At 37.5% G+C, this 21,373-nt stretch overlaps 1 protein-coding gene across 2 annotated transcripts in view; it reads left to right on the forward strand.

The window, feature by feature from the left end:
* The window catches only part of EIF2AK4 (eukaryotic translation initiation factor 2 alpha kinase 4), a 40,099-nt gene that overhangs the window by 2,411 nt on the left and 16,315 nt on the right, over positions 1–21,373 (forward strand). For both annotated transcript variants that reach the window (XM_074542802.1, XM_026793275.2), the window contains 23 exons: positions 812–914; positions 3,489–3,662; positions 4,502–4,582; positions 5,021–5,169; positions 5,482–5,597; positions 6,277–6,434; positions 6,840–7,375; positions 7,771–7,880; positions 8,415–8,572; positions 8,916–9,328; positions 10,073–10,142; positions 11,247–11,330; positions 12,544–12,666; positions 13,114–13,218; positions 13,456–13,513; positions 14,187–14,266; positions 16,002–16,103; positions 16,684–16,734; positions 17,730–17,966; positions 18,602–18,677; positions 20,313–20,434; positions 20,828–20,877; positions 20,961–21,129. In XM_074542802.1, the coding sequence (XP_074398903.1) occupies positions 812–914; positions 3,489–3,662; positions 4,502–4,582; positions 5,021–5,169; positions 5,482–5,597; positions 6,277–6,434; positions 6,840–7,375; positions 7,771–7,880; positions 8,415–8,572; positions 8,916–9,328; positions 10,073–10,142; positions 11,247–11,330; positions 12,544–12,666; positions 13,114–13,218; positions 13,456–13,513; positions 14,187–14,266; positions 16,002–16,103; positions 16,684–16,734; positions 17,730–17,966; positions 18,602–18,677; positions 20,313–20,434; positions 20,828–20,877; positions 20,961–21,129 (3,325 nt within the window). The remainder of the gene's footprint in view (positions 1–811; positions 915–3,488; positions 3,663–4,501; positions 4,583–5,020; positions 5,170–5,481; positions 5,598–6,276; positions 6,435–6,839; positions 7,376–7,770; positions 7,881–8,414; positions 8,573–8,915; positions 9,329–10,072; positions 10,143–11,246; positions 11,331–12,543; positions 12,667–13,113; positions 13,219–13,455; positions 13,514–14,186; positions 14,267–16,001; positions 16,104–16,683; positions 16,735–17,729; positions 17,967–18,601; positions 18,678–20,312; positions 20,435–20,827; positions 20,878–20,960; positions 21,130–21,373) is intronic.

The following is a 21,373-nucleotide window of genomic DNA, read 5'->3' on the forward strand; positions in this document are numbered from 1 at the left end:
CTTTCTGTTTAAAGCCATCTGTTGTTCTGTTTTCTGTTGGATTCACTTTTGGAAGAGTTCTCCGTAGAGACTGTAGAAGGAGTTGCAGGTGAGGAGCCTGCCCCACCATTTTGTGTTGGCAAGTGATTCCGGGCTAAGTGTTGCCCCATTTTGTTCAGTCCTTGTACCACTGATAGTACAAAACATAACTCCCTTCAGTCCATCCCTTCGTGCTGTGGCATGAGTGCTGTAGAAGGGAAATGCTATTCCTTATTAAGTGACAGCTCAGTTGTACCCGGTAACAGGGATGTAACAGCTACTCTCTTTTTTTTTGTTTGTTTGTTTTAGTTTAAAATAACATGTCTACAGGCACTTTGCTTGTTTACTTTATTTTGAATATTTTAAAAATATACCTGATACTAATTTTTTGCTTTTGTTTCTTAGAGTTTGTGTTACTTGTATAGTGGTGATACATAAATTGTAAACATCTAAATGTTATGTTAGTAATGTTTTAAATGGCTTGTTCAGAAAGCTAGTGGTTAAGAACTGAATTACTAGAGTGTGCAGGGTTTCTTGGTAGTTCTGCTCTTAAGTGTTACCAAGAGGTAATCTGCAACCGGAAAATTTGATGATAGGGAATATAATACAGTATTTCTGACTTTATCTTGTACGTGTAATATTTATATTCTGCTTATTTGAGCATTGACTATAATTGCCAAGTGACTTTGAACTCCATTCCTTTTCCCTCACACAGTTTTTATCAACAATCTGTTGCTTTTTACACTCAGCTTTTCTAATGAGGACTTTTTTATGTTTTGTTGCTGTCTCACAGAGTTCCTGAAATACAGCTAAAAAATTCAAAAGGCTTGTCAAATGAGAAAATAAATGAACTAAAATCCAGACTAACTGAATTAGCAAAACAGTGCTGTGGAGAGGTAAGAGCTTTTCACTTCCTTGAGAAATATACTCTGAACCTAAATAGTTCTAAATGATATGGTATAATATTGTGGAATACATCCACACTGGAAGTGTAAGTTGCATTGCTTTTAAGGAAGGAGGGACTGTCTTTCTTAGGAATGTTTCTAGTTAATGAAAGTTCAGACTATGGATGCTCTCAAAATCCATGTATAAATACTGCAAGCTTTATTCCTGGTTTAAAGGTTCACGTTACTAGGTTTAAAAGGTTCTGAGTTATTTGGCAACATGAAGAGGAATATGGACTGTAAAACTAAGAGCTTTCTGCACTTTTCAGATTGATTTGAATATCATAAGAAGCCCTATCTGTTTAAGCAAACAGTGGTTACCTGGGGAGTTTTTCCATGTGATCTTGTTCACCTAATGCTGAACTGGAGGGCAAGAGGCCTTCATTCCAATACCAGCTCAACAGTTTTTAGTACAGTCACTCCATGCCACTGTCCCTTTTTTTGCTGTGTTTAGGAGTAGTGATACTTGAGTTTCCCTGGAACTGGGTAAAAAAGGAAAGATGGAGAAATATGGGAAACTTAGACCTTTTATCTATTTTAAGGGATTTTATACATCCTTTGGTATGTTTAGTATTAGCAATACCTTTCTATTGTTGAGGGCTGAAATGATTCAAATAATTAAAAGCAAACAGAGAATTCTTGGTAAAAGCAGGGGGTTGGGTATGTTTCTTATTGCTATTTGGAAATGTTGCAGGTGAACACATTTCAGTAGCTCCGTTTGTCTTTCCAAAAGTGAGTATTACACAGCTGTGGACATTATAATAGGCTGAAGTGGGGTAATATTTTGCTTTCAGTTTCCCAAGCCTGTCAACTTTACAGGTTTAGCAGGAGCTATCTGTCATTCACTCCTGCCATATCAAGCCTTTTTTTTCCATTTGAATACTATACTTGTATTTTGATTGCCAGTGTTGCTGCAGATACTGTCACAATAATTGCTTTAGCTAGATACATCCTGTTCAGTAACCAAGAATTTCCTCAAATTTTTCATTATCTTTGGAAATTAGCAGTTTAATAAAGTATTCTGGAATTTAGAGCAGGGGTTTGTTATTTGCTGTTTGTTTTTTCCTAATGACAGTGCTATGGACAATTCACAGGAAGTGCAAGGGTTAAATTCTCTAAGTAACCACAAAACCATGCGATATATTCTGGGTCTGCTCACAAGTGACCACAAGAATTATTAGCCTGTAGGGCTTCCAAGTCCCAGTTTGATTTCTGATCTCATTGAAAGGACCTAAATATGTCATACATTTTCCTAATGTTGATTTTCCAAAAAAGAGTCATGCTTCCTCCAGCAAAGCGTAGATGTGGTTGTGAGTTACATGTATGGTACATATTTTGTATGAATGGCATATGCAGTGCTATCCTGAATTACTTTACCTGCAGAAAAAAGGGAGATAAATTTTCTCTATACCTTGACAGATATTCCTTATTAAATTGTATTCTGTGATACAGAAAGTTTGACAATACTTCAACCTCCTATTGAAACTGAAGAGCAAACTATCCATGTTTTTTTAATTATTGAAATTTCTCTTGTTTTTGATGGGTTTTTTAATATATATGTGCATGCAATGATTGCCTTGCCTTCTGAATAGTAACTTGGGAAAGATAATCTAGTTGCACATGTCAGATTTATGCATATTGTGCTGTTCTTTCTATTTTGAATTGCGTCCTGGCTTCATTCTTACTTTCAAGCAGGGGATTCAGTGTTTGAGAATCTTCTAAATGCCACCCTGTTGCAGGCAGATAAGCCAAATTAAATTGTACTATCTCCCACCTGTACGTGCAAATCCTGCTCAGTGGTGCTGCTGACTGCACCTTTGTCCTGTACTGTTCTTTAATTTTAGAGCTAAAATGGTCTCTTAGCACTGTGGAGTGCTTGAACTAATAAGGGGATGCTACTAGACTGCTGAAAGCTTAAGCCCTGACAGGTCAATAGATCATCAATAGTTCAAGTAAACAGTGACTGAAAATTGATTCCAACCTGGCAAGCCACGTAGCAGAGTTTTCAGTGCAGTTCTTATTTTAGTGGTTGTAGCTATATGAATATGGAGCACTTTGAGACTTTACAGTTCTAAAGGGGAGACTGGTATGCAGAGGAAGGGCTGGATTTGTGGTTGGCAGTGAAATAAGAACTATTTCATAGCAGTAGGTACAGTAACAGATAAGGGCAAAGGATTTGTTCTGTTGTAGCTCATATGTCATAAACCCATATCTTTGGGAATAGAAAAATTATGCCTAGAAGAAGATGAGAAAATTATTTTTAAATTTCACTTTGCTGTTAGAAAAATAAGATGGCTTAGGTTGTCTGTTTTTCAGTATTTTTTGCCATCTTTGCTACTGTGGTCAGGGATTTTTCCTGTTACAATTTATTAATAAATAGTTCTGACAAAAATTACTGAAATATGATAAATTCTCCCTGATAAATAACAAAATTGACAGCCATGCTTCTGCTGTGTTGCTTTTTGGGGTGGGTAGCATTTTGCTATCATTTGACTGTGCATTTCATTCGTACCTTTTTTCTTTCAGGTGATGATATTTGAACTTGCTGACCATGTACAGTCATTTCTCAGTGAGTATAATAAACCACCTTCCAAGTCTTTTCATGAAGAAATGTTAAAAAATCATCAGAAAGAACAGGAAAGATTGGCTCAGGAGGAATTGCGTAAGGCACAAGAAGTTAAGAGAAGAGAGGAGCAGGAGGTAAGAGAAATCAATGTATTAATAACCATATATTCTTTAAATAACACAATTTTAAAATCACTCTGCATAATGGGGAGTTTTAGTGAATTATTAACTTGTCAAACCTGCCAGTATGAGTTGATCAATGGGTATTATATGAACTATCTGCTGCTGTAATTGTAATATTTTAATGATGTGGTTTTAACCCAGGGAAATATTTGTGCCTGAAATAAACCTAAATGTTGATTCTTGATCCTATAAAAATCCCTTATCAAGAGGACCTTATACAAAAGCTTAAGCAAAGGTACATATTAAGTGTATTCCATTGTGAACTAGGAGGTGTTAGCCAGGCAGACAGGTATTCATATCTTCTTTTGCTCCTAGGGTGATTGGAACATTCACTGTGAGAGGCATCTCTAGAGAGCAACAAATTGAACCTAAAGAGATGTCAGACCACCAATATCCTTCAGTAGAAATGAGGGGATTCATCAAAGTCTCACAGGGGCTAGTAGTGTGAAGTCTCCACTCTGTGGGGAATATGGATAGATAGCTCCAGTTTTTAAAAGATCACTTGGGTTTATCTCCCTGTCTTTTTTTTCACGTGCATGAAACTTTACTGTTGGGTCTGGCAATAGAAGTAATTTACAATTCCATTTTCCTATATCGTACAATTGATACTATTAACTTCCTCAGGAGACCTAATTTTACTTCTATTTTTTTATTCTTGTGACATCTTCTAAGTCCTTTCAACACTTCCAAAAAATCAGCATTGTAACTTCTTTACTTTTAAATCAGGGTAAGATTTTAGCAGTTGCATTGCATGTACTGTTGCATTTCTAACAATTGAAATTTTTTTTCAGCAACGTGAAATCCTTAATGAGATTCAGAGAAGGGAGGAAGAGAAAAGGGAAGAAAGAAAAAAGAAAGAGATTGCCAAACAGGTATTCTTTGTAAGCAGATGTGCAAACAAACATTGCAGTAAGTTCTTCCCAGTACTGTAACAGTACTTGTAGAAAGTACCTGGACATCTTTGTTTATTCAGGGCTTCTAGTAGATCTAAATTAAAATAGGTTCTTGATTATTTCTGGAGTTTATTTCTGGAATATACTAGCATCTTGAATGTACCAAGGTGGATGTTTTCAAACAGACAGAAAAAAGCTGGTATTTAATGTTTCCAGTTTCTTTGCATTCTTGCCATGGACAGTGCTGAAGTGTCCTTTCTGAAATCTCAGCACTTTTTCTTTGGCCTCATGTGTACGTTCATTATGAAAACATATTTCTTCTATGAACTCCATGACTTCATAGAGTAATAACTAAGTACTTGCATATTTTGGTGATAGGAGTGGCTCCACTTATTTAGTGTTTTTCCTGATTTATAGGAACGTTTGGAAATAGCTGCTCTGAGAAATCAAGAAGATTCTCACAGAAGAGAGACTGCAGGACCCAGAGCTGCTTCACGTTTAAATGGGAGCTGTTTGGAACATGGGGTGAATAATAAACACCGACCAAATTCAGCTGGACGTTCCAAGTATGTCAGTTTGCATGTGGATTTTTTAGATTTATTTGCTTATTTGTTGCTTTTTGTTTATTTGGGGTTTTTTTTTGTTGCAAAGATTAGATTACAAATTGAAACTTGATGGCAGTAATGTGCCATGATGTTGACTTGTTCATTTTGGTCTCTTCCCTGCCACCTTCCCCCCCACCTTCATTTGTCATGGTTTAACTAAGCTATGTGCTGTGGATAACTTGGTACATTTCCAAGTGTTAATGTTTTTATTCAACTCCTGACTTTAAATATACTATCTTTGAGTTGGAGAAAAATGTTCTCTTTACATTGCAGACGAGAACGCCAGTTTTCTGTTAGTAATAATGAAGAGTCCCCTGGAAATCATGAAGTTCTGAACTTCAGCACAAGTGGTGCTGGACAGCTTACTGTCCATAAAGGAAAATGTCTAGGTAAGCAAAATTACAATTGCAACTTGAAATGCTGGGATTTGGTATGCTTTCAGTAACATGTGAAACCACTGATAAGCACAGTGGTTTCCATTTCCACAGTGGTGGAAATGGATACTTTCCTTCCATTGCTGCTGATAGCAATGGCATAAAACCAGCAGGTTTAGCAAAAACATTAATACAGGACGTGACAGAAGGCTGAGTTGGAAGACCTCCATGGAGTGCACACATGGACAGACCATCAGATGTTTTCATTGTTTGTTTTCAACACAGCACTTCCTCGGTGGATGGATTAACAGTCTGAAAGTCTCTTGAGAATGGAAAATTTTATTATTTTGCAGTTTGAGGATGAACAATTGTGTTACTAAGTGTAGAACTTGGCATTTGCTAAGCAGGAAAGTTGTTCATTTATTAAAACTTGAAATTCTTGAAAATGTGCAGCAGTTTTTTGTCAACATGTGATTGCTTTCATTTGAGTGCTGTTACCTAGCATTCAGTCTCATCAAGCTTGATATATTCCATGCTTACTAGATAGATACATGTCTTGTCTAGTTGTAAGTAGGTTTATGTTTCTGACTTTAGAAAACAGGCTTATTGGTATTTATTTAGCATTTGCAGGAGCTTTTGTCAAATCCTTAGAAACAAAAGAAGCCATGTTACTCTTCTCTCCCTTTGTGTATAGGCAGAGATGAACAGCTTGGTAAATCTGTCTACAATGCCTTGGAAATTCACAGTGGAGACTTTGTTCTAATATATGAGTGGGTTCTGCACTGGGAAAAAAAGATGGGAAGGTTTCTTACAACTCATGAAATAGAGAAGATTGAGAAGTCTAAGAAACAGGTAATACCTATATTTTGCATTTGGCTTAATAAAGATTAGGTGAGGTTCAGTGCTTTTCTTTAGGCTGCTAGTTTATATTAAGCTTAAGAGGGCAGTAATGAACTTAAAAATGCTAGTATCTAAGCATGAAAGAAAATTAATGTGTTGGGGTATTCAGGAGTTCCTTTACAATAAAAAGCATGTTTTCAAGTATGCATAAACAAAATATTGAAATTCTGCAGAAACAAGGAATCAAGCTTATATGTTAAAATCAAAGCTGTACTTTCTCCAGTGCACAATACTTCCTTCTCAGAGAAGTATGAGGATGTCATATATTTTATAAGTATTTTGTTTGTATTCCATATTTTATTAGTAATGTGTCCCAAGATATGACAAAATCCATGTTATGTTGTGTTTCTCTACCAGCTGCAGGGAGCAGAAACAGAGTTCAACTCACTGGTGAAGCTAAGTCACCCAAACATAGTACATTACAAATGTATGAGCCTCCAAGAACGGGACAACTCAATTGTGGTGGATATTTTAGTGGAGCACATAAGTGGTTGTAGCCTTTCTACATACTTGGACAAAGAGACTCCAGTTCCAGTTGAGCAGTTGCGCCATTATGCGATCCAGATCTTGTCAGCTCTCGACTACTTGCACAGTAATTCAGTAGTGCACAAGGTCCTTTGTGCTTCCAGTGTCCTGGTAGATGCTGAAGGAAACATCAAGGTCACAGACTACAGCATTTCCAAGCGCTTAGCTGACATCTGCAAAGCTGATGTTTTTGAGCAAACCAAGGTTCGATTTAGTGAGGATGGTCTTCCCTACAAACCTGGAAAAAAAGGGGATGTGTGGCGTCTGGGCTTGCTTCTGCTGTCGCTCAGCCAGGGCCAAGCAACCAAGGAATTCCCAGTTGCTGTGCCTACCAATTTACCTGCTGACTTTCAAGACTTTCTAGAAAAGTAGGTTTGTCACATTCCTGTATCTGTTTGTCTTTGGTTTTTGGGGTTTTTTTGTTTGTTTTGTTGGGTTTTTTGTTTGTTTGTTTGGAATTTTTTTAAGATTTTAACAGTGTTTTAAATAATAGATATGTCTTCCTGTGTTTTTAGTTGTAGTTTTTATAGAAAAGGTTGATCTCGTGGCTCAGGCTGCTAATCTGGGATTTGGGAGAGCAGGTTTGGTGCTCTTTTTCTCTGCTCAGCCACCAACTGTATATCACTGTGATAAGCCATTTAGTCTGTCTACTTGCTTCTGATTCTCACCTAAATGATGGAGGTAATAATTTCTTAGGTATAAGAAGAACTCTTCTAACGTTTATGTCAGACATGAAATAGTTCTCTCTGTGGTTTGCTAACAGGTGTGTTTGCTTGGAAGATAAAGAAAGATGGACTCCTCAGCAGCTGCTACAACATAGTTTTATAAACATTCCACAAATAAAAATACCTGTAGCTGAAGAAAATCTAGATGGTAAGGAACTTGGTACTTCCTATGTTCTGCTAATTAAGTGAACTGCATGCCTGCAGTAAGAAAAATTGACCTGTGCTCCAGCTTCACAAGACTGCACAAGTGTGTTACATTAACTAACTTAAAAGGTAGTGTGATCTTCAGCTTCTCTGTGCAAGACTGGCTGGGGTGGACTGACTGTTTTTTCTTCTGTAGAAGCAGCTCATGCTTTAAAGAAACCTGTAAAGTCACCCACCTCCTGCATGGTGTAAATACAGATTTAACTTTGTCCTTGTAAGATGGTGTTCCTATGAGACTTTTCCTTCTTAAGTTCTTGCTAAAATCATTCCTTTGTCCAGCATAATTCATGTTAGTAATTAAAAACAGTATTAAGACTAACACTTGCACTAGAGCTTTACACAGCAGAGCACTTCTGTATTTTAGGGTTTAGTTGCACTTGAAATTATTTACATTTAGCCTCCTCCTTGCTCCTTATTTGACAGTCCCTAGCACCTTAACTCCACATTGCCAGTAACGGTAACTTTGTGTTCATTGCAGATTCAGGAGGTATAGATTGCATGGAGACAGTTGTACCCAGCAGTCAGATATCCAGTGCTTCATTCTTCACAGAAACACAGAGACAATTTTCACGATACTACAATGAGTTTGAAGAGCTAAAATTACTTGGTAAAGGGGCTTTTGGAGCAGTCATCAAGGTATGGTATAAAAATGGTTTCCTCTGTGGAAACCTTTTTAAGGATATGTTTGTTTTCTCTGAAGCAGAAAAATATAGTCAATGTTTGTATGGTTTTATTTACTGTCTGCTGGTGCTGTGCCTGTGTTAAGGTTTTTATCTGGAATTGAATAGTATGAAAAGTTTGTGAGAGGTTGCTGGGAGATTGGGGAGAAGCGTGTCAGTATCAGGAACCTTGCATTTGAATTGCAGTCATTTTCGAGGTGAAAGGAAGACTTCCTGTTTTGTGAAAAAAATTATTCTTCTGGCTCTGCTTGGTAAGGCATTTGTAAGCATTTGATTTTAGATTAATTTGAATTTTTCAGGTGAGAAATAAGCTTGATGGTTGCTATTATGCTGTGAAACGTATTCGCATAAACCCCACCAGCAAGCAGTTCCGGAGGATTAAGGGGGAAGTGACGTTGCTTTCCCGCTTGAACCATGAGAATATTGTGAGGTATTACAATGCTTGGATAGAAAAACATGAAAGTCCTGTTCCCACTGTGTCAACATCTGGAACGACTGATGAAAGGAGAGTGCCCCCCAAAGCTGGTCTGTTCATCCTTTCCACTGAGGAGACAAATGATGTGGAAACTAATGCTCCCCCTCCGTGTTTGACCAGTTCAGTTGAGTGGAGCACTTCATGTGAAAGATCCTCCAGCAACAAATTCAGTGGAGCTGATCAGGAGTCCAGCGACGACGACGATGATGGTGATGGCGTGTTCTCCCATTCAATTTTGTAAGTAGGCTTCAGTACTGGCACCATAGGGAGCAAGAGCACAGTTAGTTTTTCCAAGTTTGTGTCTTACCATTATCGTTTCTTTTGTCAGAAGTAGTTCACTGCATTTTTATTCTGTCTCCTTGTTCAAAACCAGGGTATGTGCCAGCAGTCACATAGCCAGGAGGAGGAAATTTTCTAGCTAAGGATTGTCAATCAATGTGGAAATTTTTTTGATGTACGCTTCTTGAAGCTGCTTATTTGTGCCAGAATGCATGACTGCTTACCTTATGTTTGACTGTCTTTTCCAGCCTTGAGAATAATTTTTTTTTTAATAAAGAATAACAGAAATATTACAAATCTTGAAAAATATCAAATTTTTGCCCTTTTTTGTTTTGGTTTTTATTAGTGTATTCCATACCTTCCTCTGTGTATGGCTCAGTTGTCTCACTCAGTGATTTTTTTTGTATAAGCAATTGAATACATTTATCTCAGTTCTGCTTACTGGATATAGCAATTAACTTTTACTGATGGCAAACATATACCTTCCCTTTTAGAACTGGACTGTCAAAGGAAGTGTTTCTTTGCAAGCAGGATTGTTTTCAGGGTTTTGTTTTGTTTTGCTTTTTTGTTCAAAGTCTATAGAAAGTCTTAAGCAGAAGCTTAGATTTTTTTCCCCCCCCAAAATAATTTCCAAATTCTTTAGTAAATATTACTTGATATACAGAACTTTTGAGTTTGTTTTTTTTCTGTGTTTTTGAACAGGCCAACCACAGATTCTGAAAGCGAAATAATTTTTGAAAATGAAGATGAAAATAGTAAAGGTCATTCTCCAGTAAGTGTAAAGATACAGTTAGTGAAAATGAAAATAAAATAAAATAGTCTTTGACAAGTAAACAGGTCAGTTAAGATGTTTTATTTCACTTCTGCTTTAATTACAGAAACATAACCTTACCTGTCTGATTAGTGTGTTGTGCCATTGTGAGCTGCATCCCATAGAAATCAGTGTGATGCAGCTAATCTGGATTCTGTTTCCTGAAGTGTTTATTGAACTAAATATGTGGTTTTTTTAAGTCATGACCCAGGTTATTGCAAATTGAACACTTCAGTGTGTTTATGAGTTAACAATTATGGATTACATGGTCTTACACCTCTCAAAGTTGAAATTCTGTTCTGCCTCTACATGATTTTAACCAGTATATGTGTTCATATGCAACTTTTTTGAGCAGACAAAATGCATACTGCTAACAGTCTGAAAGAGGGGAAGTCAGTATGATAACTGAGGTTTTAGTTGATTTTAGGATTGTGTCACAGCACTTGCTGTGGACAGTCAGTGCACTGTGTCACTAGGAAGCTAATTCACACTCTTCTACAGCATTTACAGTATGTCACTGCCAACCCTGATGATCTGTAACATGCTTTTATTTAAAGCTGCATCTCCTTCCTCTTTCTGTTATAATGTACATTGGCAAGGAAAGGTTTTCAGTGTATCATTTAATAATATAGCAGTGCATTCTTTTCTCAATATATATGTATATGTATACACACCATACCAGAATTGTTGGTTGAGAGTGGGGGTTGCATTGTTTATCAAGCAAGCTTTCTATCTACTAGTTTCAAATCTTATCTTTCTCTTTTTTTTAATATGACACAGCTTGAGATTTAGAATTCATCTAGTTCTTCCAGAATTCTTTTCCTTCAGTGTCTAATAATGGCAAAATGCTATTCATTTTCACTTTGAGAATTGGCCACACCTGTTTTCTAGTTTATTTAGATGCAATGGTATTACAAAATTTCACTCTATTATTTTGCTCTTTTTCAAACTATAGAAGCTGAGTTCTCATCAATGTATTCCAGCCATTAAAAACAGTAGTATGTAATAAAAAAGTCTGCACATCTTCCTGTAGCTAACTGTTCTGTTACTTTTGTTGTGATAAAGAATGAAGAAGGCAATGAAAAGAACAGCCATGGAGGAGAGGACAGGACACCAGTCGTTCAGACAGTGCATTATCTGTACATTCAGGTACAAATGTGCTCCTGTGTTCACATGAAAGGATACAGTTTATTTCAGCCTGCAGATACTAGTTGCTGGTTTTCATGAGAAGTAATAACTTTTAAAAATGCAAACAAGTTCAGTGCTGTTTTTGCATTAGACTGATTTTTGAAGGCTTTAGCTGGTGGAAGGCACTGTGCGGCGCACGTGGTTGTTGTGATTTCCAAAGCTCTATCTTTGTGCCTGGAGAGAACAAAGTTTGGTAGTGCCATAGTGTGTAATGGAATAACTGGTGTTGCTCATGTACAACCAGAAGTTGGCAATTCCTGATCTAACCATAGAGCAACCCAACCGGCCAGCCTTTGAGTCTGTGGATTTCAAAGCATTCTTTTGCCTTGCGCTTATTTGTTGAGAATATCCATCTCAGTACTCAACACTCCAGCTGTTCCTCGGTTTGGTTGTTAATTGGTGTTAATTCCCAGTGTGGAGTTGAAGTCTACTATGCTGAATTCCTGAGGGAAAGTTGTCTTTCACAGATGTGAAAACTTCCTCATTCTCTTCAAAAGCACAGTATTGTGTATGCACTTTATTTTAATAGAAAGCAGTAATCTGTAAAGCCCATTGTGCAGCTCTAGCAGCAGGCACACAATTAAACTCCTGCGGAGTTGCAGCTTCATGCTATTCTACTGACACCTCCTTTGAGTTAGGAGTTAGTCAACGTCTCCTAAAAACTATTTATAGCTGTATATCATAGCTAACTATTCTGTGGTGATGTGCAATTTTCTATAATGCACTTAATGCTAGAGCTTGTCTGGAAGGAAGTTACAAGTAGATGGAGTTAGTTTTTAATAAGCTTATTTTTGTGCATTGTGTATATTCATAGTAAAAGCAGTTAAGACACCAAGTGCAATAAAGCCAGACATTCTCTGTGGTTTGGCTTTATCACATACTATGGCTTAGCTGGTTTCACTTTGTGGTTAATGCTTATGTTAGAGAATATGCTATTCTGCAGGCTCATACCATTGTCCCAGAAAATGAGGTAGGACCCAGAAGTGAATGCATGTTTGTAGCTAAAAGACAGCTCTCAGAATTCCAAATAGCTGATTTTTCTTTTTTTTTTGGTGATACTATTTGCTCCTGAGCCCAGGCAGTAATATGTGTACAGGTACAAGTTTCTGATAGTGTCTTTTCTTAACAAAACTGTTCTTTCTTCCCTTTGTCCCCTGTGAATGCACAACTGAAGATGGAATATTGTGAAAAAAGCACATTGAGGGACACTATTGACCAAGGGTTATATGAAGACACCAGTCGGCTTTGGAGGCTTTTCCGAGAAATTTTGGATGGGTTAGCTTACATCCATGAGAAGGTCTGTAAACAGGATAGTCATGGCCTGTACATAATATCTGTGTTATGCCTCTTTCTCTCTGGGTTCTTCATCTTGGGGCATGCATTAGCAAGTTTCCTCTCTTTGCCATTTCCATTATTAGTTGGTTGTTGGGGTTTATTATATTTTATCGTGAATATGAATTTTATAATAAACCACTTCAGATTTTACCCATTAGTCATAAAAATCTGACCATCTTTTAAAAACATTCTGTTAGATATCTGGTAGCACTGAAAATTGTTTCTGGCTTCTGGGCTACAAATGATAGTCTGTCTTCAAGAGTGATCTTTAGTGACTTCATGCAGTAGGTCTCCCACTGTATTAAAAGTATGTAATATAGTTTTCTAGTCCATTATAAGGACTTCTGTTTTGAATAAGGTTTATTCTTTAACATTCTGTGGGGTTTTTTTTATTCTCTTCCTGTAACAGGGAATGATCCACAGAGACTTGAAACCTGTGAACATTTTTTTAGATTCAGATGATCATGTGAAAATTGGTGATTTTGGTTTAGCTACAGATTATCCAGCAAATGCAGTAAGTACAGCTTAAAGTGAATGAAAAAACTCTTGAATTTGGTTTTTGAATTTGAAAAAAAACCCAAAAAAACATAAGTTAAATGACCACAATGTTTATATATTGAGAATGCTAGAAATTTCTTTTAAATTTCTAAGGTTCTAGAATTAAACCATGCACTGCCAACTGAAATGTCAAGAGCAGCCAACAGAAGTATTTCACATGTCTTTTACAATATGTCTGTTTTGCTGGTTTCAGATGGTCTCTAAACAAGAGGAAAATCTCTCGGATGGTTCTGCTGTGTCTGACCCATCAGGTTAGTTTACACTGCAACTTGTTATAAATTATTTAAGCAAGCATTTCTGTTCTGTGGTCTCGTATAGGCTGTTAAAATTTCCATTTGTTCTTTGAAAATAAAATTTCTCTTTATTAAGAGATATGACCCAAGTTGGGTAGCTATATTATAATCTGGCAGTTTTGCCTCTTATCAGTTAAGAATCTATTAGCTTCCTCTGCTGGCCTTCTGCCTTAGACCAATGCTTTCCTCATGGTGAGGTATAGAGAGGGCCTGTATATCTGTTCCATCTGCACTTGTGTTCTCTTGCCTGTATAAGAAAATTTTAAGGCTTCAGTGTCCTTGGTGGATTGGTTTGACTTTAGCTAGAGTCTGAATATGGTATTTTGAGGGAACTTTAGTACATGGTATGTTTAAAGACAAATGTAATGGCGGTGAAATTTAGTTGTAACATTTGTGTACTGACCTACTACAAGTCTGTAAAGCAATAGATAGGTTTAGTTACTACAGAGAGACACGGATACTTGACCTGTGATGGTAAGAACTGTCTGTTTGTCAAAGCATTCTCAGCTGGGTCTCTCTCAGTAAGGACTGCACTCCCACCTAGAGAACGTGAACGAGTTTTTTCTTGGTATGGATGCTGCATTTCTTTCTGACTTTCTTGAAACTGGTGCTCTCATCTTTTGCCACCCAGGTAACTTGACAGGGATGGTTGGCACCGCGCTGTATGTCAGCCCAGAGGTCCAAGGAAGCACTAAATCTACATACAATCAGGTATGATTGGAGTAAACTTAATGAAAAGGTAGCAAGGAATCTAAGATGCAGCAGGTATGATTTGGGTCGTTCCTCCTTGACAAGATGAATTCAGTGTGGAACAGCATGTCGTTGATTCCTGTGCTAATCAGGGGAATTAAACATTCCTTCAAGAGGAAACCAAGGGTAGAACGATGTGGGCAAGTCAATTGTTCTTCCTGTGCTTGATCATGACTAGATGCAAGCAACTTCAAGTTGAAAGCATGTAATGATAGAGGGCCTCTGTAACAGAAGAGGATAGAAATCTTACCTTTTATATAGTATGCATTATATTACCTTTAGTTAAGGTAATATAGTGTAAACTGCTGTTCTGGATTTCTAGACTGTGATTGTGGGAGGTGAGGGTGTATTTTTTCCATCAAAGAGAATCCTGTTTATATGCAGAGACAAAGCAAGGAAATGTTTTCAAAGTGGGAGTCATAGAATTATGGAATGGTTTAGGTTGAAAGGGACCCCAAAGCTTATCCAGTTCCAACACCCTGCCATGGGCAGGGACACCTTCCTGTAGACCAGGTTGCTTCAAGCCCTATCCAACCTGGCCTTGACCACTTCCATAAATGAGGCATCCTCAACTTCTCTGAGCAACCTGTTCCACCCTCACAGTAAAGAATTTTTTCCTAATATTCGGTCTAAACCTATCCTCTTTCATTTTAAAGCCATTATCCCTTGGCCTGTCACTCAGTGGCCATGTAAAAAGTCAGTCTCTGGCATTCTTGTAGTCCCTTGAGGTAGTCCCACTGAAAGGCTCATCTAAGGTCTCCATGGAGCCTTCTCTCCAGGCTAAGTAATTCCAATTCTCTCAGCCTTTCCTCATGTGAGTGGTGCTCCGTTCCTTTAATCGTCTCTGTGACCCTCTCTGGACTTGTTCCATGTACTTGCTCTAGCAGATCTATGTTCTCCTTATGTTGGGGGCCCAGAGCTGGATGCAGCACTCCAGGTGGGATAGCATGAGTAGAGTAGATTGAGAGATCACCTCCTTAAACCTGTTGATCACACTGCTTTTGATGCAGCACATGATGTTTGGCTTTCTGGGCTGTGAGTGTACTGACAGATCATGTTGAGAGCGCTGTCAGCCAACATCCCCAGGTTATTCTCATGGCTCCTCCTCTCAATCCATTCTCTGCCCAGCCTGTATTTGTGCTTGGAATTACCCTGACCCAGCAGGACCTTGCACTTGGCCTTGTTGATCTTCATGAGGTTCACACAGACCCACCTCTCCAGCCTGTCAAGATCCCTTTTGGATGGCATCCCTTCCCTCCAGCGTGTCAGCTGCACCACACAGCTCAGTGTCACCAGCACTTTTGCTGAGGCTGCTCTCAGTCCCACTGTCCATGTCACCAACAGAGATGTTAAACAGTGCCAGCCCCAGTGCCTACCCCTGAGGAACATCTGCTCCTCACTTTGCTGTTAAGCTGCTGACCACAACTCAAGTGCAACCATCATTTATTCATAGCGGTGCTGTGACGATAGAAGACTTTAAAGTCTACCAAATCTTAATGGATTGTGTCTTCTAACAAAAAAGCTTTTAAAATGGATAATAATAAAAAACACACATAAAAAACAGAGAAAAAAACCCAGCCTTCTCTCCGGCTTTCAATTTAACCTAAACGTTTGTTGGGATTTTTTTGCTCTGCTATTTTTGTCTTCAGAGAATTGATAGGTACTACATACAAGTTTTCATTTTTTTCTTCCTTAGAAAGTGGACCTGTTCAGCCTAGGTATAATATTCTTTGAAATGTGTTATCATCCTATGAATACTGCGTCAGAAAGGATCTTTGTTCTTGGTCAGCTAAGGCTGGTGAGTACACAGCTATGAAACATACTAATTCTATGCATCAAATAATTTGTTAAGAGAAGCAAAAGGATGCAAAATATAGCAAAAATGTTGCCATAGGGAGTGCTCAAAGACAAAGTTTGTAAAACATATAATGAAAAGGGAAGAGTACAATTTGAGCTGGTGCACTGACACTCCTTTAATGCACTGTGGATTCTAATGGTGATGCCATCAGTCTGTGTTCTGTCTGTGAACTTAGTTATTACATGTCAGATAAAGGAATAATCTCTTCAGTATACTTAGGTTTAGGCCTGATGAGCCTTTCTCAGGAATGAGTTGCTATTTGTAGTTGGTAAATGCTTGTAGTTATGGGTTGTACTTTCATTATACAAAACATCAAAGCTTTCATCCTCCTTTTAGCTCCTCAGATAAATTTAATGTGCCATGTAGGGATTGGTTTCTTTGTTTGGTTTTTTTTTTTTCATGGGCAATGGAAATGCTTTGTTTCTCTGTTTAATATGTAGAACTTAAAAGTAAGACTATCCTGAGCAATCTGGACTGCTTGTTAAAATTCAGATGTGGATTTTGGTTTTTGTTTTGTTAGCCTGCAATTGTATTTCCCAAGGACTTTGATGAAGTCAAGCACGCAAAGCAGGTAATTTTGAATATATTTTAACTATTAGGTATTCCTTCTCAGAAAACATTGGTTATAATTTTTGCCCCTTAATTTCCCACTTAATTCCCCACCTAGTATTCTCTGCCAGGTTCTTATTACATGATATTAGAACAAAGTAAGGAACTAAAACCTCAAAAGAATACTCTTAAGTTGACATGGAAATATATTTACCTACAGAATTCTCTGAGCACAGTCATGAACAAATTTAGAATTCACTGGCACATCTTTAAACCTCTGAGAGACAATTTTAACTTTTTATGCTCAGAGAAATGGCAGCTCAATTTTTTAACTTTTTATTTAAACTTTTTGAAAGAAATGTGTCACACAACAGAAGGAGATGTGCAAAAGCTCAATTGGCTGCTCCAAGCTTGACAGAGCTGCCAAGAGCTGTTCTGGAGGCCTCCATGGCAGAGTAATGAAGTGATAAGGAGCAGTGTAATCTTTTGTGGACCATCTAGGTGGCTTTATTCTTGTGCTAATCAACTCTTTTGTTGACCATTAGTATTAACTTCTAGTGTGTTATGCTTTTAAAACAGCAATCTGCATGTTACTAGTACCATAAAACATTTCCATTTTGTACATTTCGCTGGAATATGCCAGGGAGATTCCTCCTACTCTCACACTTGTGCCTTTCAAATCTTAGATTTCCTGCATGCAATTCTGCTTTTCCTCTTAACTTTCTCTTGATTTTGTTGATGAAGAGATGTGAGTTAGCATACCATGGAACAACAAAGGAAAAGGATACTACATATTTTGTCATCCCAGGAGGCACATTTCTAATAAGTTGTGTGGTTTAGTAATTTTTTTCAGATGGTAATAAAAGATATTAATAATTTAGTAAGCAGATAATGTCCATGCCAAAGATTCAGATTCCGCTGGTTTTTCCCCTGTAGAGTCCCAACTACCAAGTTTGTTGCAAATACTGTTACCATGCAAAATGTTTCTAATCTGTAAAATTTTGATTTAATTTGTAGAGATTGGTTATTACGTGGCTCCTGAACCATGATCCTGCAGCACGACCAACTGCTGTGGAGCTGTTAAAAAGTGAACATCTTCCACCACCCCAAATGGAAGAGTCTGAACTCCATGAAGTCCTCCACCACACCTTAGCAAATGTGGATGGCAAGGCCTACCGGACCATGATGAGTCAGATATTTGCACAGAGAATATCTCCAGCAATAGACTATACTTATGACAGCGATATGCTGAAGGTTTGTAGGTGTTCAGGGGAGGCATGGGTTTGGCTTTTCCCTGTGTTGAGTTTTTTAAAAATATGCTTATGTGGGTAAGCATTTCTGTAGCATTTCTGAGTGAATTGCGTTATCTCAATGCAATTCAGTGTGCATTTCTGAGGGAATTGCATTATCTCAAGATTCACCTTTACATTGGTTCCCACTTAAAACTATAGTCCCTGCTGTGTGGGTTACAATAGCTGCTTCCCATTTGAGCCTCATTCTTCAGTGAAGAAACCAGCAGTGTTTGTAGCAGCTAGAGCTTTAAGCTTATGTCTAGATGATTACTCTCTTTACTCTGAATTCCTGTCAAATTAATGGTTGACTGGTTGTCAGCAGAAAGTGTTGACCCTGGATGATTTTTTCTCTAATTGATTTGATTTTTCTTAGTTTATCAGCTCTTGTATCTTTCTAAATCTAAAGAAATTAAAGGTAACACAGTACAATAATGCTACATATAGCTGTAGTTATTTTTATTATGTAAGCATTGCAGTTTTTTGTAGTGGGATGAGATAGCAGAATGTTTATTGCCTGTATTACATGGAATGATTGCCTACATGGAGTGTTCATCACGTGTGAATTATATATGTACTTTTTATTTGTGATGGTTTCAGGGTAGTTTTTCTATTTGGGCAGCCAAGATACAGCAGCATGTATGTGACATTGTCAGCCGGATATTTAAAAGACACGGTGGGTGTGTTTACAAAAGTCATTCATTTCCTTTCTTGTGATTGAATGGGTTTTAAAGAATGGAATGGATTTAAAAGAATGGAATGGATTTACTTCTGTAAGAGAAATCAGAAAACGTGTTCAGTGGTTGATCATTTGACGTTTTTATGATGTTTTCTTCTGTTATTTTGTCATTCCAGTAATAGCTACTAATATAAAATCTAATGATTTACATTTTCTACAGAAAGAAGAGTGAAAGTCTTAATTATATTTTCGAATGTACATGGTTGTTCTGATAAATCTGTATGAGGTTTTAGAGGCACAGCCTGTTACACAAAATTTGGATCTGAATGCAAGGCTGGCTCTGTAGCGGGAGATCAGGCATCCATGGAGCACAGTAACCTCTCTTTGGGCAACCAGAATGGGAGGAGCATAAGGGAGAGCATGGAAACAAAGCAAGCATGGAGCGGTACTTCCAGTGATGTATTCTTGGAAATGCTTTGCTGTTCAGGAACTTCCTGAGCCGAAGCTGATGCCATGATATTTAGTAGTCTCTCATTTTCCTTTCCAGGAATCTGTCTAGTCATTAATAATAGTATTCGCTTAAACTTATTTTTTGAGAAGTAAATTTATGCAGCCACTGTCACACTTGGAATGTTATAAATTGTGTTGTCTTACAAGTGTTCATGATACTGTTTTATATAAAAATACTGAATTTTGAAATGGAAGCTTTGCATTTTCCAAGTAAATCATAATCTGATGAAGCGTGATCAAAATTTGGCAATACAAAAGAGCGAGAAGCTGCGAAATACAAAGTCAAGGATGGGTTTACCTCTCCCATTGCTCCTTAAAGCTTGACAGATTTGGGAAATTTTAAGGACTGAAATGTTTTCATGCTTTTCGAAAAAAAAGGGGATTGGATATGTATTTCTTTCCATTAGATTGTGTCTGACATCTGTAATGGCTAGAAGAATTTCTTTCTATTTGGGGCACTTCTTTTCTCGTTTAAAAGTTACTGTTGAGTTAACAACTAATTGAGTTAATCTTAAATAAATTTTCTGGTGATTCTCAATCAAATATTAAAACAGGAAACTATTTTTAATAATAAGTGGTATGATTAGTATTTAGGTTTCAGTGAAGATTGGATTCATGCAGATAGATGGTTGCAAAATGTAGCCAGGAAAAGAAAGGTGTTCATGAGGTTTTAAAAATGAAACACAAACACTTCTAGTATGCTTTTGAGACAGAGGATGCAAAATGTCCGAACAAAATTTATCCTATATGGAAATGTCTCTAGACCAAAACAGTACTTGTTACTGGTAACTGCAGAGTTTCTCATCTGTTTCATATGCCTGCTTTTGTAAAAGGTGGTGTTTGAAGAGGGAGGGCAAGGTAAAGATTCTGCTGGGCTGTGGAATTGGCAGTTCTCTCTTCTGTGGCCTGCCTGCTGAACCCAAGAAGCATGCAGCATAGGCATAAAACAAAATTTTACATTCTTTCTTTAAATATGGAAGAGGAAAGTCCATTAAGGGCATTTAATGTAATTTTTTCACTTATGGATTGACATAATTATGCCCTGCAAGGGTGTTCATGAACTTGTAAAAAGCAGGTGTTCTTCTGAAATGAGAGATAATAGTGTTTTCTGGTTTTGTGCAGGAGCCATCAAGCTGCATACTCCACTGCTGATGCCCAGAAATAAGAAGCTATATGAACATAATGAAGCTTCATATTTCATGGATCACAGTGGGATGCTGGTAATGCTTCCTTATGACCTCAGAGTAAGTAGCATCATCTCTGCAGGCAAAGCTTCAGAGGGTTTGGAGGGTGTTGTGGTAGAATTTGGTTTAAGCTTACATTTCTTGTCTGTTCTTGTTCTCCTGAGTTCTGTACTCCTCCTCTTGACAGCTGGAGCCCTGACCACATTTTGAAGAAATAGCATTTGTTTGTATGTTTGTTTTTGGTTTTTTAACATAGGTGAAAATAATGTTTGCATTTACAACTTGCATAAGGATGGTTAGATCAATACTACCTGGCTATGTCAGGTGTTTTAGACATTATATTACCCTTTGGAGAGTACAAGTGTAACTACACAGTATAATTCACCTCTAGTTGCAGAGCTCAGTCAAATCAGCTGTTTGGTTTCAGCAATTTTCATGTATTTTGTTTTTCAGATTCCTTTTGCAAGATTTGTAGCTAGAAATAACATATCAAACTTGAAAAGGTAAGAGATGTAGGGGTGATATTTGCACTGACTGTGACAGTGACTTCTGAAGAGGCTGATTCATTGTTCAATGTTTCCTTTAGATACTGTATAGAGCGAGTTTTCAGACCTCGGAAGTTAGACCGCTGTCATCCCAAAGAACTCCTAGAATGTGCGTTTGACATCATTACATCTACTGGAAATAGCTTTTTGCCTATAGCAGAAACCATTTATGCAATTTCAGAAATCATTCAAGAATTTTCAGTGCTACAGGTAGATTCTCTATAATCAGCCCCTTTCCCCTCTTTTCCACCCAAAATTTTAATTTAACTCAATATTTAGTTTGATGTGTTGTAAAAGGATACTTCCTTTAACTTTAACCAGTACAGAACTATTTTCACATTTTATCTATAGGCACTTATAGAACACTGCCATAAAAGATGTGTTTCCTAGGTAAACTTAAAATGAAGCATAGGTTTATGTGCAAAGGAAAGAACTGAATCCTTTATAGTACCAT

Source organism: Zonotrichia albicollis, chromosome 6 (assembly GCF_047830755.1).
Source record: "Zonotrichia albicollis isolate bZonAlb1 chromosome 6, bZonAlb1.hap1, whole genome shotgun sequence".
NCBI classification, from domain to species: domain Eukaryota; kingdom Metazoa; phylum Chordata; class Aves; order Passeriformes; family Passerellidae; genus Zonotrichia; species Zonotrichia albicollis.